This window comes from Sinocyclocheilus grahami, unplaced genomic scaffold (genome assembly GCF_001515645.1).
Source record: "Sinocyclocheilus grahami isolate Dianchi unplaced genomic scaffold, SAMN03320097.WGS_v1.1 scaffold348.1, whole genome shotgun sequence".
Lineage (NCBI taxonomy): Eukaryota > Metazoa > Chordata > Actinopteri > Cypriniformes > Cyprinidae > Sinocyclocheilus > Sinocyclocheilus grahami.
This window is the reverse complement of record NW_015505527.1, coordinates 158,336-172,531: the sequence shown is the minus strand read 5'-3', so window position 1 is coordinate 172,531 and position 14,196 is coordinate 158,336. Positions and strand designations below refer to the sequence as shown.

Sequence of the window (14,196 nt, the reverse complement as noted above, 5' to 3'; positions counted from 1 at the left end):
AAGTTTTACATTTAAAATCAACAAACAACAAATTTGCTTGCATGTTTCAGTTTCGTTTGCCGTTTGATGTTTCTCACATGCAACAGAAATGCAGTGCTGATGAGTTAAACAATGCAGTGGTCGCGTCAGTGCGACCGCACACAAAATGTAGTCGCACCGGCAGAAAAAATTATCGCAAAATGTGCCCATTTGGTCGCACACTGGAGCCCTGTGCAGTACAGTATTTATTTATCCTTAGTTGTTCAAATAGCGGAAATCGAATGCGGTTATAGTGATAATTAAAATATGAAACAGTAATACTAACCGTGGGGTATTTTATCACAATTTATCGTCAAACCGGTAATCGTTACATCCCTACTTCCAATATTATTTCTGTATTCATAATGTCATCCAATGTTGTATTAATTGTTGAAGTTAAGTGTTTATACTTGCAATAAAAAAAAAAGGTAAAAATAAGTCCTGCCTACGGAAATTCGAATGGTTGGGAGGGGCGAGGTCGTGGTTAGAACGCTTGGTTGAGTGCATCAGACAAGACGATGACGAAGTGCTGCTGTAGCATCAAGTTTTCACAAGTTATTACACATGCACCTGAATAATTTTGTATGTAAATATGTATGTTACAATTGTACAGAACAATACTGGACAATGATGTAATCTGCAGAATTTACACTTCAATTATGAGACTACAGTGTTTCCCATACATTGATTTATTTGTGGCACCAGCCACAATATCAAAACTGACCATCACAAACAGATTTTCCAAAAGGCTTTGACTTTGTTGAATAAACATGAGCACTGCACGTTTCAAAATCGAAACCCGGTGCGGGTGTTTTTATCTTCATATCGACTGTCTTCAGAAAATTTTGGATGTCGTTTTCATTTCTTCTTGCATGTAATGTCTGATAAAGCAGTGTTTGTGAGCTGAGCGCTGCTTTGTGTACAGCCGTTACCAGGGAAACCTCCATGCTACCACTCCAACAGCGCCTCCTGCTGGCTGAGAATGAATTTGCATATATATGCCGCCACAAATAGAGTGCAAGTCTGTGGGAAACACTGGACTATGGTATAAATAAATTCAACTGTATAACAGTTTCACTGCAATTCATGTTATAATGTTAGAATTAAAGAACAATAAACATAATACATATTACCATTGCACTTATCTGTACATAGTAAATGCAGTTATTTTTAAACGGTTGTTTACATCCTATCTAAAACGTGATTTTGCTTACCACTCTAAAATGTCTGGCAATATCCGTGTGTTCAAAGTTTCTGCACAATCCTTTTGTTCAATATTCTCGCAGTCTGAATCCGGTTCAAATTAATATGGCAATATTGACGCCATCCTTAACTATACCGGAGCAGACGGAACTTGCTGCTTTGGGAAGGGGCGGGGCAGTACTGAAACACCATCCAAGCTGTTCGCCAATCACAATGCACAGGGACAGCTAACCAATCACAACACATTTCGTTTTTCGGAAGGCGGGCCTTCATCAAACCCAGAACTAATCGAACCGTTTGTGCCAGGCTGGGGAGAAATGTATTGTAATAATGTAAATTATGTGAAAAATAATGCGCTGCTGAATATGCATTCTGTGTGAATGGCTTGGTTTTGGTTTTAACCTAATCAAGATCTTCTCCGCATTGAGCTTCTATATTTCTCTAATATTTTGAATGCATAACACAGCAGCGGCGCATCTCGTGGGCAAGACTAACAAAACATTAAAATGCAACAACGTCACTTACAACTTTATCACCGCATCTTGTGCGCCACTAATGACGCTCCCTGACCCACTCCCAACATTCAAATGCAAATGTTTATTTTAAATTCGACTAATATTAATTTTTTTTATTCACAATCTCCTCATCACAGGCAGGCACAGCACTCAATTCAGCATGTGTTCGTGTGCTATCTGCGTCATAGCACGTGCCTATATCCTGCACTATATCGAACATTTTTTTATATCGTTATCGAAGGTGTACTGTCGATAAATATCGATACTGTTTTATCGCCCAGGCCTAATCTAGCCTATGTGTTTTCTTCTCTTTTCCCCATCAAAAGGATAGAGTTTAGAAATATTCTGGCTGGTCTTGATTGTTTCATGATTTTATGCATACCACCTTAGTGTCCAGTGTCCTTGAGTGCAGGTATATGTTTCAGTGTGAAAGAGAGAAAAAAGAAAGAAGAACAGAGTGTGAGGGATGCACATTTTACCTGGTCTCTTGTTTCTCTCTTCTGGCCCTGGAGGTTTGTAATGTTGTGAAATATTTATGGGATAAACGTTGTCCTACAGGCAATTCTCTTTTTCCTTCCAGAATCTCTGGATTCTAAGAACTCATCTTTCTGGTGGGATTAGCACCAAGGATTGCTTAGCCTGAAGGAAGGCAGGAGGGATTTAATTTAATCTGTATTTTGGTTTAAGTTTGAATTAATCTTAGTTTATCTGCATGTGTTAACTATTTCTTCCTGTGCTTAGTTGAATTGTTTTTTGCTTTTTCCCTTGACGGGAAAAAAAGTTTATTGCCTTGTAATATTTTGTTCTGACGTATCATTTAAGCAGACCTTAAAGGCAAAAGTCGTACATGCATGTCCAGAATTAACCTTTTGTCATATCTGCCAAAGATGAGTGAATTAAGAAAATTTCCTGACCATAAATATGTAATTGATTTGTATTTTGCATTGTTTGATTAATATAATTAATCAAAAAAAATAAGTAGTCACAGCCTAATCTAATATCAGGTGAGCCAGTCTCCGTCTCTGTAAAATTTTTCTGGTGACAAATGCGCCGACACACATCATGGTTTTTTCTTCCTAATATTTTCCTTCTGGTGGCTTAATGCTTGTAAAATATCATATGAATTGCTACATAGAGTTAGATTTAAAAAGATAAAATACTCTTGCTGAATTTAGTAGTTTTAGCTGTACATCTTGCATCACTTGTATTAGTGAGGGCCAGAATGTTATTCGTTATATATCATATACCGATTTAAATAATAAATTATGTCAGTTCCTCATAAAGTTACTGACCAGCTGGCAAAAAAGCAATTTATTCAGCAAAGCTTTTTGTTATTTCCATTTGGCACTTGGCACTTGTTAATTTTGGCCCATGTTCTGATGTTATTGTGGTAAATGTTCAGAATTCTAAATGCATGCAGATTGCAGGACAGCTACTGGGCCCAATCTGTGCCGCACCAGGTTAGACTAACCTCATCTGCTTACAGTTTGTTACTGAGGTAACATTTCTACCACTGGTACTATTTTAAATCTGCGTTCAGCAATATTTGAAGGTGTGGTTTCTAAAGTGTTTGTCACAATTGTATTTGATTGAATGTTATGTTTTGAAACACTTTACCAGTATAAAAACCTCAATAGCAGATGTGATCAATGTCCTGTCCTCCACCTTTCCTTGGTAACATTTTTTGAGACCTCTAATAAAGCTTGTTTGTCGTCATCTCACTTTTCTTCTTCTCTGATTTCCAGGGCAGCTGTTGAGTTTCCAGCTGTGACCATGAGCACCATCTCACCGACTGATTTTGATAGCGTTGAGATCCAGCAGCAGTACAATGACATCAACAACCGCTGGGACATCGCAGCTGAAACAGAGTGGGATAATGAGAACAGTTCTGCACGTCTGTTTGAGCGTTCACGCATTAAAGCTCTCGCAGGTCAGTTTCATTTTTTTATACTAGTGTGTGTGAGTGGAGGTTTGGTTTGTGCACCAGTGTGCTTCCTGTATGTGTTGATCTGTGTGTGTGTGTTTGTTTGCATGCTTGCTTGCTTGCTTGATCATACAATGCAACCTGTTGAAAACGAGCTGATAGTGTCCAGTAGGGGGTGGCATAAGGCAGAGTGTGAAAAAAATAATCACTTGAACCACCTTAAGACAAGCACCCTCCACATGCTCTTGCAGTGGTCTTGGAGAACTGTATGCGTGATAATATAGTTATAATAATAAAGAGGCGTCAAGTATGGTTTTTGAGTATGGAACCTGGTTTTACATTGTTTAAAAGACATTCTATTTATAAATGTCAGTGCATAACACAGCAGTTGATGTGTGTGTTAAAGTGTGGTGAGATACCATCTTCTGACAAGCAGTGACTTGATATCCACATTTTCCAGTGCTGTTATTCACCTTGTGACACTCTCTCACTCTCTCTCATCTCCAGGGCTTTTCTAATGTTAAATTTATGACCCGCTGTATCTCTTTTTTTGTTTCTCTTTCTGCTGCCATTGGGTGTTTTAAAGCCAGTTGTTGTCATGTTTTTTCACACGTTTGTTAGGCATATCATAATTTGAAGCACATGATGAATCAATTTATGCTTTTAAAAGTTGCGTTTAAAACAGCAGATTTGAATGTCACTGGGTACTGGAGAAATCAAGATTCACCAAATGTCTGCATGCAACAATAAATCAAAATGACAAAATTAGGGATGCTCCGATCAATCGGCAGGAGATTGGTATCGGCCGATAATCACATTTTATGACTCGATCGGTACTCACTAACTTGGCCGATCACAATTTGATGACGTCAATGCATGACGACGTACATGATGCGTGGGACATAAATGATTTGGCGCCACAGTCATGTCATCGCTGGTGTGGAAATGCTATGACGTTTCGAGAAACAATGAAAAATTCACTATTTGTCATGTATGTTTTGCATGATGATATGACGAATAGATGGTTAATTTTTAACTGCAGATTCAGTGACGTTAGAGCTGATCTGTGCCTCACTGCACACGTCTGGGGCGCGTTAAGGCTCCACGGGAACCGGAGCTGATCGCGGCCGCTCTAATGCTTGTGTTTCTGAAGCGGCTCTCCGCGCTGCTTGGCTAAAAATAGTCTTTTGTGAGTTGTCACAGCGTGGAGGATGGAACAAAACCTCGTCGGAGTCGTAAGGGGTAACGGTAACATAACACGCTGATGGGCTGCTTTTAAATGGACATTTATTTATAAAACAAAAGATCATCTTTGGCCATATTAGCCTACTCAATAGCATTAACACAGGCTTTACTCCTTTCAAACTTTATCTGGAATGTCACCGTTTCTGTCACTGCAACTTCCCGATCAGGCGAGCGAACGAACACACACGAAATCGTCTGCCTCGTGAAAAATATGTATTTTTAAAAAATTTAGTTAATATTTACTTCATTTATGATTTATTTTATCCACCCGTGACCCACCCACAAATAATCAGAATGCATTTTTTTTTATTACCCGACCCGCGGATTATCCGCAGTGCCAGTGGATATAGGAAAAGGAAAATATGTTTGCAGTGTAAATTAGACAAGAGGTCCTCGCTGCAGCCTGTAGCACGATGACGTAGCTGGATCAGATCCAATACGTATTGGATGTTTGACGAGCATGCGCAGTATTGGATCTTCATGTGCAAAGTGGGGCTGTCATTGAAGCTAGTATTTCATGTAAATTAAACTGTTATTACGAGATATAGGTGTGTTTCATAGGCTTACACAAATTATATTATACTGTGATTTTAAACTAGTGGTGTATTCAAACTTTATTTAAGCAATGATGGCGTAGTTTTGAATGAAAGCGTTTGGTATGTAAGCTGTTTATTTTTTTATTAGTTTGATTCGTTTTAGAAATAAAACTCTACTAATTACAATTTAGTTTGTTCTTTATGAAAAAAATGGGGTGTAACTATTGTCTTTGTTTCCTCTGATAGTCTAGTCAACATAGTTAGATAGTTCTGTCAAAAAGTCGTTCATGAATCAAATATTATTTTTTGTTCTCACTCTCTGTGCTATATGTGACAGAGTATAAAAGTTATAGGCCTACTAAAATATGCGGACATAATTTTTATACCATATAAAAATAAAAAGAAGAAAAACAATCCTGTCAGTCGGGGTTCTGTTCCGTATAGCCGATAAACCGTTATCCCGGGTTATACTGGGTTTTTACAATTAATCTCATGTCCAGCAAATAAATACACACACGGTCGGGGACAAGGCATATTAACTCAAAGATGACCTTTTTTTTGTGTGTGTTATATGCAAGTGAAATCCCTGGAGATAGATAGACCAATTATAAATGGCTAAAGACATAAACCATCCATTCCGTTACGAGAGCGTGCACTCTCTTTCTCTCTCTCTCTCTCTCTCTCTCTCTCTCGCTCTCTCTTTTTGAGTGTTGTATCAGACGATAGTATGAAAAGCAACTAATAAAACATTTCTTTGACCTGACTGAGGTGTTATTAGCAAGGTCTTAATATAAAGTCTTAATATAAATTTAATGGTTGTTTTTTTATTTTATTATTATTATTGAAAATGTTTGTAATAGCTATATTAGAATAATATAAAATCTAAATAAACAAAATGGATCCGCATTAATCTAATATCCCCAATTAAATTTAAATAAACATGACTGATACAGAGTGATGTATATCTTAATAATTAGCTATTTACAGTGCAACGTCTGCATATCAATCATGTTACAGTGCTTGTTGTATCCTTATAATAATGGATACAGCACTGATGTGCATCCTGGCGATAACATATGAAATGCAGGCTATTCAAAAATTAAATAAATAAATAAAGCTTTGAAGTTGCCAGCATAGACGAAAACATTGCAGATGAATTTAGATATTAAAGTTTTTACATTGTAATGTAATGTAGGTCATCGTGTAGATATGTAATGTAGGTCAAAAACCCTTGCTACATGTACTGCGTTAGACTTCACTTAGACCAAGTCGTTAGACTAAGTCGCTGTGGATAAAAGCGTCTGCAAAATGATCAAATGTAAATAAAAATATGAATTTATTTGCGACCTACTACAGCGCATGCGCGTAAAATATCCACTACGTAGTATATATAGTCCAGCTACGTCATTGTGCTGCAGGCTGCAGTGAAGACAGACTCAAATCAGACGGACTTACTGAAAATGCAAATTCATTCTCTGCCAGCAGGAGGTGCTTTAAAGCGGGAGAAACAGAGGTTTCCCCAGTAACGGCTGTACACAAAGCAGCGCTGAGCTCACAAACGCTGCTTTATCAGGCATATAACATGCAAGATGAAATGCAAATGACATCGAAAATTTTCTAAAGATAGTCTTCCTTTAGAAATACAGCGATATAAAAACACCCGTGCCTCGTTTTGATTTTTAAACGTGCAGTATGTGTTCATGTTTATTCAACAAAGCCTTTTGGAAAATCGGTCAGTTTTGATATTGTGGCGAGCGCCACAAATAAATAAATGTATGGGAAACACATCCCACAGCACACCCACCTGAGCCCAACTTCAGTCTACTCATCACCTTAACTTTAACTGCGTTTGTAACCGGCGCCATAGCCACACTCTTAAAAATAAAGGTGCTTCACGATGCCATAGAAGAACCTTTTTGTCTAAATGGTTCCATAAAGAACCTTTAGCATCTGAAGAACCTTTCTGTTTCACAAAAGGTTTTTGTGGTGAAAAAAGGTTCTTCAGATTACAAAAAGGTAAGAAAGAGATGGTTCTTTAAAGAACCTTTGACTGAATGGTTCTTTGTGGAACCAAAAATGGTTCTTCTATGGCATCGCTGTGAAGAACCTTTTGAAGCACCTTTATTTTTAAGAGTGCATTTTTTGAGTGTTGTATCAGACGATAGTATGAAAAGCAACTAATGAAACATTTCTTTGACCTGACTGAGACGTTATTAGCGAGGTGAAGTCTTAATATAAATTTAATGGTTGTTTTTTTATTATTTTATTATTGAAAATGTTTGTAATAGCTATATAAGAATGATATAAAATCTAAATAAACAAAATGGATCGGCATTAATCTAATATCCCCAATTAAATTTAAATAAACATGACTGATACAGAGTGATGTATATCTTAATAATTAGCTATTTACAGTGCAACGTCTGCATATCAATCATGTTACAGTGCTTGTTGTATCCTTATAATAATGGATACAGCACTGATGTGCATCCTGGCGATAACATATGAAATGCAGGCTATTCAAAAATTAAATAAATAAATAAAGCTTTGAAGTTGCCAGCATAGACGAAAACATTGCAGATGAATTTAGATATTAAAGTTTTTACATTGTAATGTAATGTAGGTCATCGTGTAGATATGTAATGTAGGTCAAAAACCCTTGCTACATGTACTGCGTTAGACTTCACTTAGACCAAGTCGTTAGACTAAGTCGCTGTGGATAAAAGCGTCTGCAAAATGATCAAATGTAAATAAAAATATGAATTTATTTGCGACCTACTACAGCGCATGCGCGTAAAATATCCACTACGTAGTATATATAGTCCAGCTACGTCATTGTGCTGCAGGCTGCAGTGAAGACAGACTCAAATCAGACGGACTTACTGAAAATGCAAATTCATTCTCTGCCAGCAGGAGGTGCTTTAAAGCGGGAGAAACAGAGGTTTCCCCAGTAACGGCTGTACACAAAGCAGCGCTGAGCTCACAAACGCTGCTTTATCAGGCATATAACATGCAAGATGAAATGCAAATGACATCGAAAATTTTCTAAAGATAGTCTTCCTTTAGAAATACAGCGATATAAAAACACCCGTGCCTCGTTTTGATTTTTAAACGTGCAGTATTGGTTCTTCTATGGCATCGCTGTGAAGAACCTTTTGAAGCACCTTTATTTTTAAGAGTGCAGACTGATAATCAAACACAGACCGGAAGTTAACTTCGGGCCAAGCGCGTATGCCCGATGAAACAGTCTATATAAAGCTTGAAGCATCAGAATCGGCATCGGTATCGGCCGATCACCATGACAAGAAATCGATACTCAGTATCGGCTGCAAAAATCCTGATCGGAGCATCCCTAGACAAAATTAATATTTGAAACATTTTAAAGCAGCACTATGTAATTTTTCTGTGTTCAAAATTTGCTAAGTGTATATAATGAGCGAGTACATCATGAATTCATCTTCCAAACCGCATTTTTGTCTTATTCTGAATCTCTACGGTACACTTATAATAAGTACTTATATTTGGACTATTGTAGCCTGGTCGGGTCGTCACCACTGCGGAGTAACACATACCTGTGTGAATCGCCATAGACTTAAACTTAGAGAAGTAGCTCCGGTTGGAATGTTCTTCCGCGGGATGTGTGCAGTTCTGTTTATTAACCGCTAGAGCGCCAAAAGTTACATAGTGCTGCTTTAACATTTGAAAATATAAAAAATATGAGTATTATTGTATGTTTTTTAAAATATATAATTCTTTGTCTTATTTTGATAAAAATTATAGTATTTTTGATTGTATTAAGTTAGATAAAATATTACAATATTTTAGTAATAGTAAATTGTACATTTTATGCATTTAAAATGCACTATAAGATGTCTGACACTTCTCCAGAGAAATGTTTTTTATATTGTAATAAAACTAATATAAACTACTGTGTGTTTATGACATTATTATGTAAAAGATGGCTTGTTCCAAAGCCAAACGCCCACACAGACATGTGTGCTGAGAATGTAGTGGGACTGAGAAGAGCCTAACCTTGTCATCAGGGCTGTGTGTGTGTTTGGGACAAAATGGTCCCCAGGAGTTATTTAAATCTGACAAAACCTCCCTTCAGGGACATCCAGGGAAATCCTCAAAGGTAAAAGGTTTCATAAAAAAAATAAATTAATGGCTGGAAAAAGACATTAGTTACATGGAGCTTAATGGAGTTGATAGCAGCACCTGCTGGTCTATATAACTGTTTCACTTGAGGAGTTTAGTTCTCTCTGTTGTTTTTTAGCATCGAACCCAGCATGTGAAAACCACCATATCAATCACAATAAACTTAAGGCAAAACGTTTATTCCTGAAAGTGCTGGTAGGGGAATGGAAACTGAGAATGCGGAGTTAGAATGTCTTTTGAAGCTTGTGAAGGACAGAGGAGAGGAGGGTCTCAGAGGCCCAGTGCTCATGTCTCTCACACCCATACACAGTTAACTTTAGCTGTTCTCAGACATTTCTGTCCTCCTCTTTGTCTGTCTCACGCTCCGTCTTTTTTCATTACATAAACATGTATAATAAAAGCATTTTATTAAAGTTAAATGCAAGTCATACTGTACATACAATAGCAACAGTGAACTCATTACATCTTCCTCCATCTTATCTTCCCGTTTTGTGCAAGTTTGGAGTTTGCTGTGATAAAATGCTTTGTTGGCCTAGTGCTTCTGGCCATGATTTGACCTGTGACCTCTGCTCTTTGATGGTCACTGCTGGTGACACTTGCTAATCAACACAACCTGCCACTGGACTGGTCTTCATTACACCACTTCCTCTTGTAAAATCTGCACACACAAGAAATGCATGTGTGAAAGTCTGTGTGCTACAGTTCTATTTGTGCAATCTTGAAATGCTCTAATCAAGGGTTTTCTCGATAATGTTTCTGCACTTACATAACATTTCATTTGGAGGCATTATAAGATGAGTTTTCTGTCACTGCCGATGTTGCTAGTTTATGGGTGTGAGGTGGTGCACACACACTTGCACAGGAAGAAAGACAGCACTCGCTTGTTGAGTCTTTCTCAAGTACTTCCTTCCTGTCTTAACGTCTTATTTTATCTGTGCACGTGCTCGAGAAGACGAGAGAGGGACTTTTTTTTTTTACATGATTAATTAAAGGTAAAGGTCTAACAACTGCTGAACACCCACAAAAATCACTAAAACATAACATTACCCAACATAAAAATCCAGGTAGTCCTAAAATAAGCTCGAACTCATGATTTCTGCTGACTATCTGATCACCTTCAGTGCCTGGTCCCACACGCCCATCTCTCCTTTGAAACCAGCCATCTCTCTCCACCCCCATGTCCACCTTCAGAAATGGTTGAACCCATACCTCCTCACCCTCCCTCTGTCTGTAAATGTCGCTCGATCAGCCTGGGATTTGCTCCTCCCACACACACCTTATGCAAATGCCAAAGCTGAGAGAGAGAGAGAGAGAGAGAGAGGCTTTGTTTACTTAGGAAGCTGAGCACAGCTAGTTCTGCGAGCTTACTCAAACAAGGTGTGTGTGTGCGTGCGCACACATGCAGTCTGATCTGAGTAGCCGAAAGAGAGTAAGAAGAGTTTTGCACTGAGAAAAGATTGTTTTTGAAGAAGAAAAGAACATTTTGTTTTTACTGTACCTTTTTCCTCACTTCAACTGCATGTGGGTTCCTTTTTTGGCAAAAAAAAAAGGAGAGAGAGAGTCAATTAAAGGAAGAGTTTTTTTTTAACGGATGAAGCAGAATGGCGCGGTTTAGCATGCGCTGATGAAACGCTCGGATGCACGCGCTCACCTGGAGAGTTTCTGTTTCTAAACCCAACTTTTTTTTAACTTGTGAGGAAAGTGAAACATTTGGCAGTTTGTTTTCTTGGTGTGCTTTCTATTTTTTATTTTTCAACCTTACATTTTACATGCCGTGCTCATGAGTCCTGGCTCTACTCTTGTGGAGTGATCGATTTGTTTTGGATGAAAGTTGAGAGTCCGTGTTGGAGGGACGGTTCACAGTGAAAGCAACTGAGTGTTACAGTGAAAGAGAAGAGACATGGATTTTGATCCGCGCGAACATGAGCCATGTCTCTCGCCAGCTGCCTTTGTAAACCAGGTGCAATATTCCAACATCCTGGAGGGCCGTTTCAAACAGCTGCAAGGTAAGACTGTTTGTTCTTTGCGACCTCATTCGCTCTCTCTTTTCTTTCTCAGATGTATCTGTAGGATTAGCTCAGCCTCTCAGCTAACCTTTAAACCATGTCAAGTAACTTGTCTTTTGTTTTTTTAATCACTTTATAAATCCCCTGAGACAGTCAACAACCTTGAATGTCACATTCAAAAAGTTCATGTGACCTCATCCGGATCTGGACTGAACCCCATCATCGTGGGCGTCACTTATTTTTAAAAAGTTGGTGGTGCACAGATGTGGTGGTTGTGAAATCACTAATTGATGGTGGGTTAGCTCATGAATATTAATCTGCTTATGCACAAGTAACTTCACAAAGATGATTTCTCAAAACAGTTGAAGATAGATAGATTAGGACTGTGGTACAGTATTTTCTCATTTTCAAGTTAAAACATTAGAAATGTACTGAAATCACTTCAACAGCACATTAAATTGATATCGAACTTGGCTTATATTGTCTTGCTGACTTGTTCAAGTTCTCAAACAAATGCACAAATGCGTGACATTTAAAGTAACAACACTTCAACATTTACAACTGTGTCAGAATGTAGTGGAGAAAAAAATTGGCCTTGTGAAAAGGCCAGGACATTTCCAACCTTAAATATGTCCTTCGCAGATGCTAATGAATTTAGTTGCAGAAATAATCAACGTTCCTCTTGTCTCTCTCTCTCTCTCTCTGCACCAAAGATGGTGCAGTTGAGAAAATAGGCCTACAATGATTTATTTTTATGCCTGTGCATGAGAGAGAGAGACACAGAGACCTGTGCTGGTCTCCTGGAGAGTGGCCTTATTTCAGGTACCGCAGGGCTTTTGCCCCAGATCCAAATTACACTGTGTTAAAATAGGAGCGAGAGAGGAGGACGAGAGGGAAGTTCAGAATGGAAAGGTGTAAGAGAGGGAGGATAAGAGGGGAGAGGATAGGATAATAGGTGGGAAAGGAGTGGAAAGGAACAGACGGGAAGGGAAGAGGATAGGAAGGGGAGTTCAGCGGATAATAGGACTGGAAAGGAGAGGATACAAACTAAAATAGGATAAATATTAATATAGAGTTCATTCTGAAGAACGTTCAAGATGTTTGTTTTCTGTGGGTGTATCATTCATTCGGTATTTTCTTTTCTTCTTTGAAACCACGCTTTGTAGACAAGGCGCCACATAGCATGTGTGTACTCTGCTAATCCCCCCACACGACGCGAGATCTGATCTTCTGTGTTTGTGTGCACGCTTGAGGTCATGGGGAGTGTTTCTCAGTTAACAGGGAGATAATGACTCAAGCATTGTACTTTTCAGGGCTATTATCTATTGTATAGGAAGAATGACATCTGCAAAACAGGCCTTGAATATGGACACACACCTCTAGAGTGTCATCAAGTAAATACCTAAAATGAACCCTGAATTCTGGAAGCCTGGAAGTCTCTAGTAGTCCAGTCATGTTTTTTGAAGCTATTAAAAATGTTTAAATTAAATTTCTTTGACATGTTTGGTCTATGTTTGGTTATTCTTTCAAAGAAAGCTCTGGACCAGTGGTTCTCAATCTTTTTGACTCCAAGGCCCACCATTGTTCACAACAATATTACCACATTATTTTTCAAGTCGTTCATGAATTACTGGATAGGGATTTTGAATTTCTACCCAATAAAATATTGTAGAAGCTATTCCTTTAATATTTCTTTATATTCTTAAATGCCTATGGAGTTATAAAAGTTTATGAATGTACATGATTTTTCCAGATCCCTAAATCAAACTTTTAAAATTATGCTGACTTATTTACACAAGATCATGAGGAGTTCTTGAGGGAGTAAATTTCAGTAAGAAATAGATAGATTTTTAGTTGTTTTGACATTTTAATGATTGTTTTGTTTTATTTTAAACAATTTTAAGTAATCTTGAGGCCCTCTTGTAAGTTTGCTGAAGCTCCTATTGGGCCCTGGCTCTCTGGTTGAAAACCACTGGTTTAGACAGACTGCAAGTGGATGGATGTCAAACATCAATGTTCTATACATAACACATGATAGTGTTCTGATTGGAAAGACTCTGTAGAAGACATGGAGATTCGAAGTAAGAGAGAGAACAGCATGTCACGTATGTTAATTAGGGATGCACCGGTATCGGGCCCGATACTGGTCTCCTGTACTCGTACTCGTACTCGTTAAAATGCCCCGATACCAAACGCCGATACCACACAACATGTGATAAGCGCCATTTTCAAACAAAGAAACACCAACAACAGACAGCAGAAAGGAGTTAAGGATGTCTACTACAAAGTATATGTATGCAATGAATTGAGCACGCGAGTTTGTCGAGTGAATATATCTTTCTCACAGACATCACTGGAAAAAGTTTGTAGTTCGGTCGGATATGTCAAAAACAAGTAAGTAGAACAATGCACAAGTTACTTAACGGTAGGGAGAGAGAGAGCGCGCGCAATTCTGTTGTGTGATCTTTGATGTTCACTCACTTAGCACGCGCATCATTTGGATTAAAACGAAATTGTAAATATAAAACCATTCATAGGGGCATTCACTATAAACATAATTTATTTTCAACCTTAGGTACACGACTTTCTGG

At 38.2% G+C, this 14,196-nt stretch overlaps 1 protein-coding gene across 1 annotated transcript in view; it reads left to right on the top strand.

Moving 5' to 3' along the window:
* Positions 1 to 14,196, top strand: part of LOC107548440 (spectrin beta chain, non-erythrocytic 2-like) — a 116,456-nt gene that overhangs the window by 67,065 nt on the left and 35,195 nt on the right. Inside the window, exon 3 of the mRNA XM_016229109.1 lies at positions 3,482 to 3,666. Within this exon, the coding sequence (XP_016084595.1) occupies positions 3,482 to 3,666 (185 nt within the window). The remainder of the gene's footprint in view (positions 1 to 3,481; positions 3,667 to 14,196) is intronic.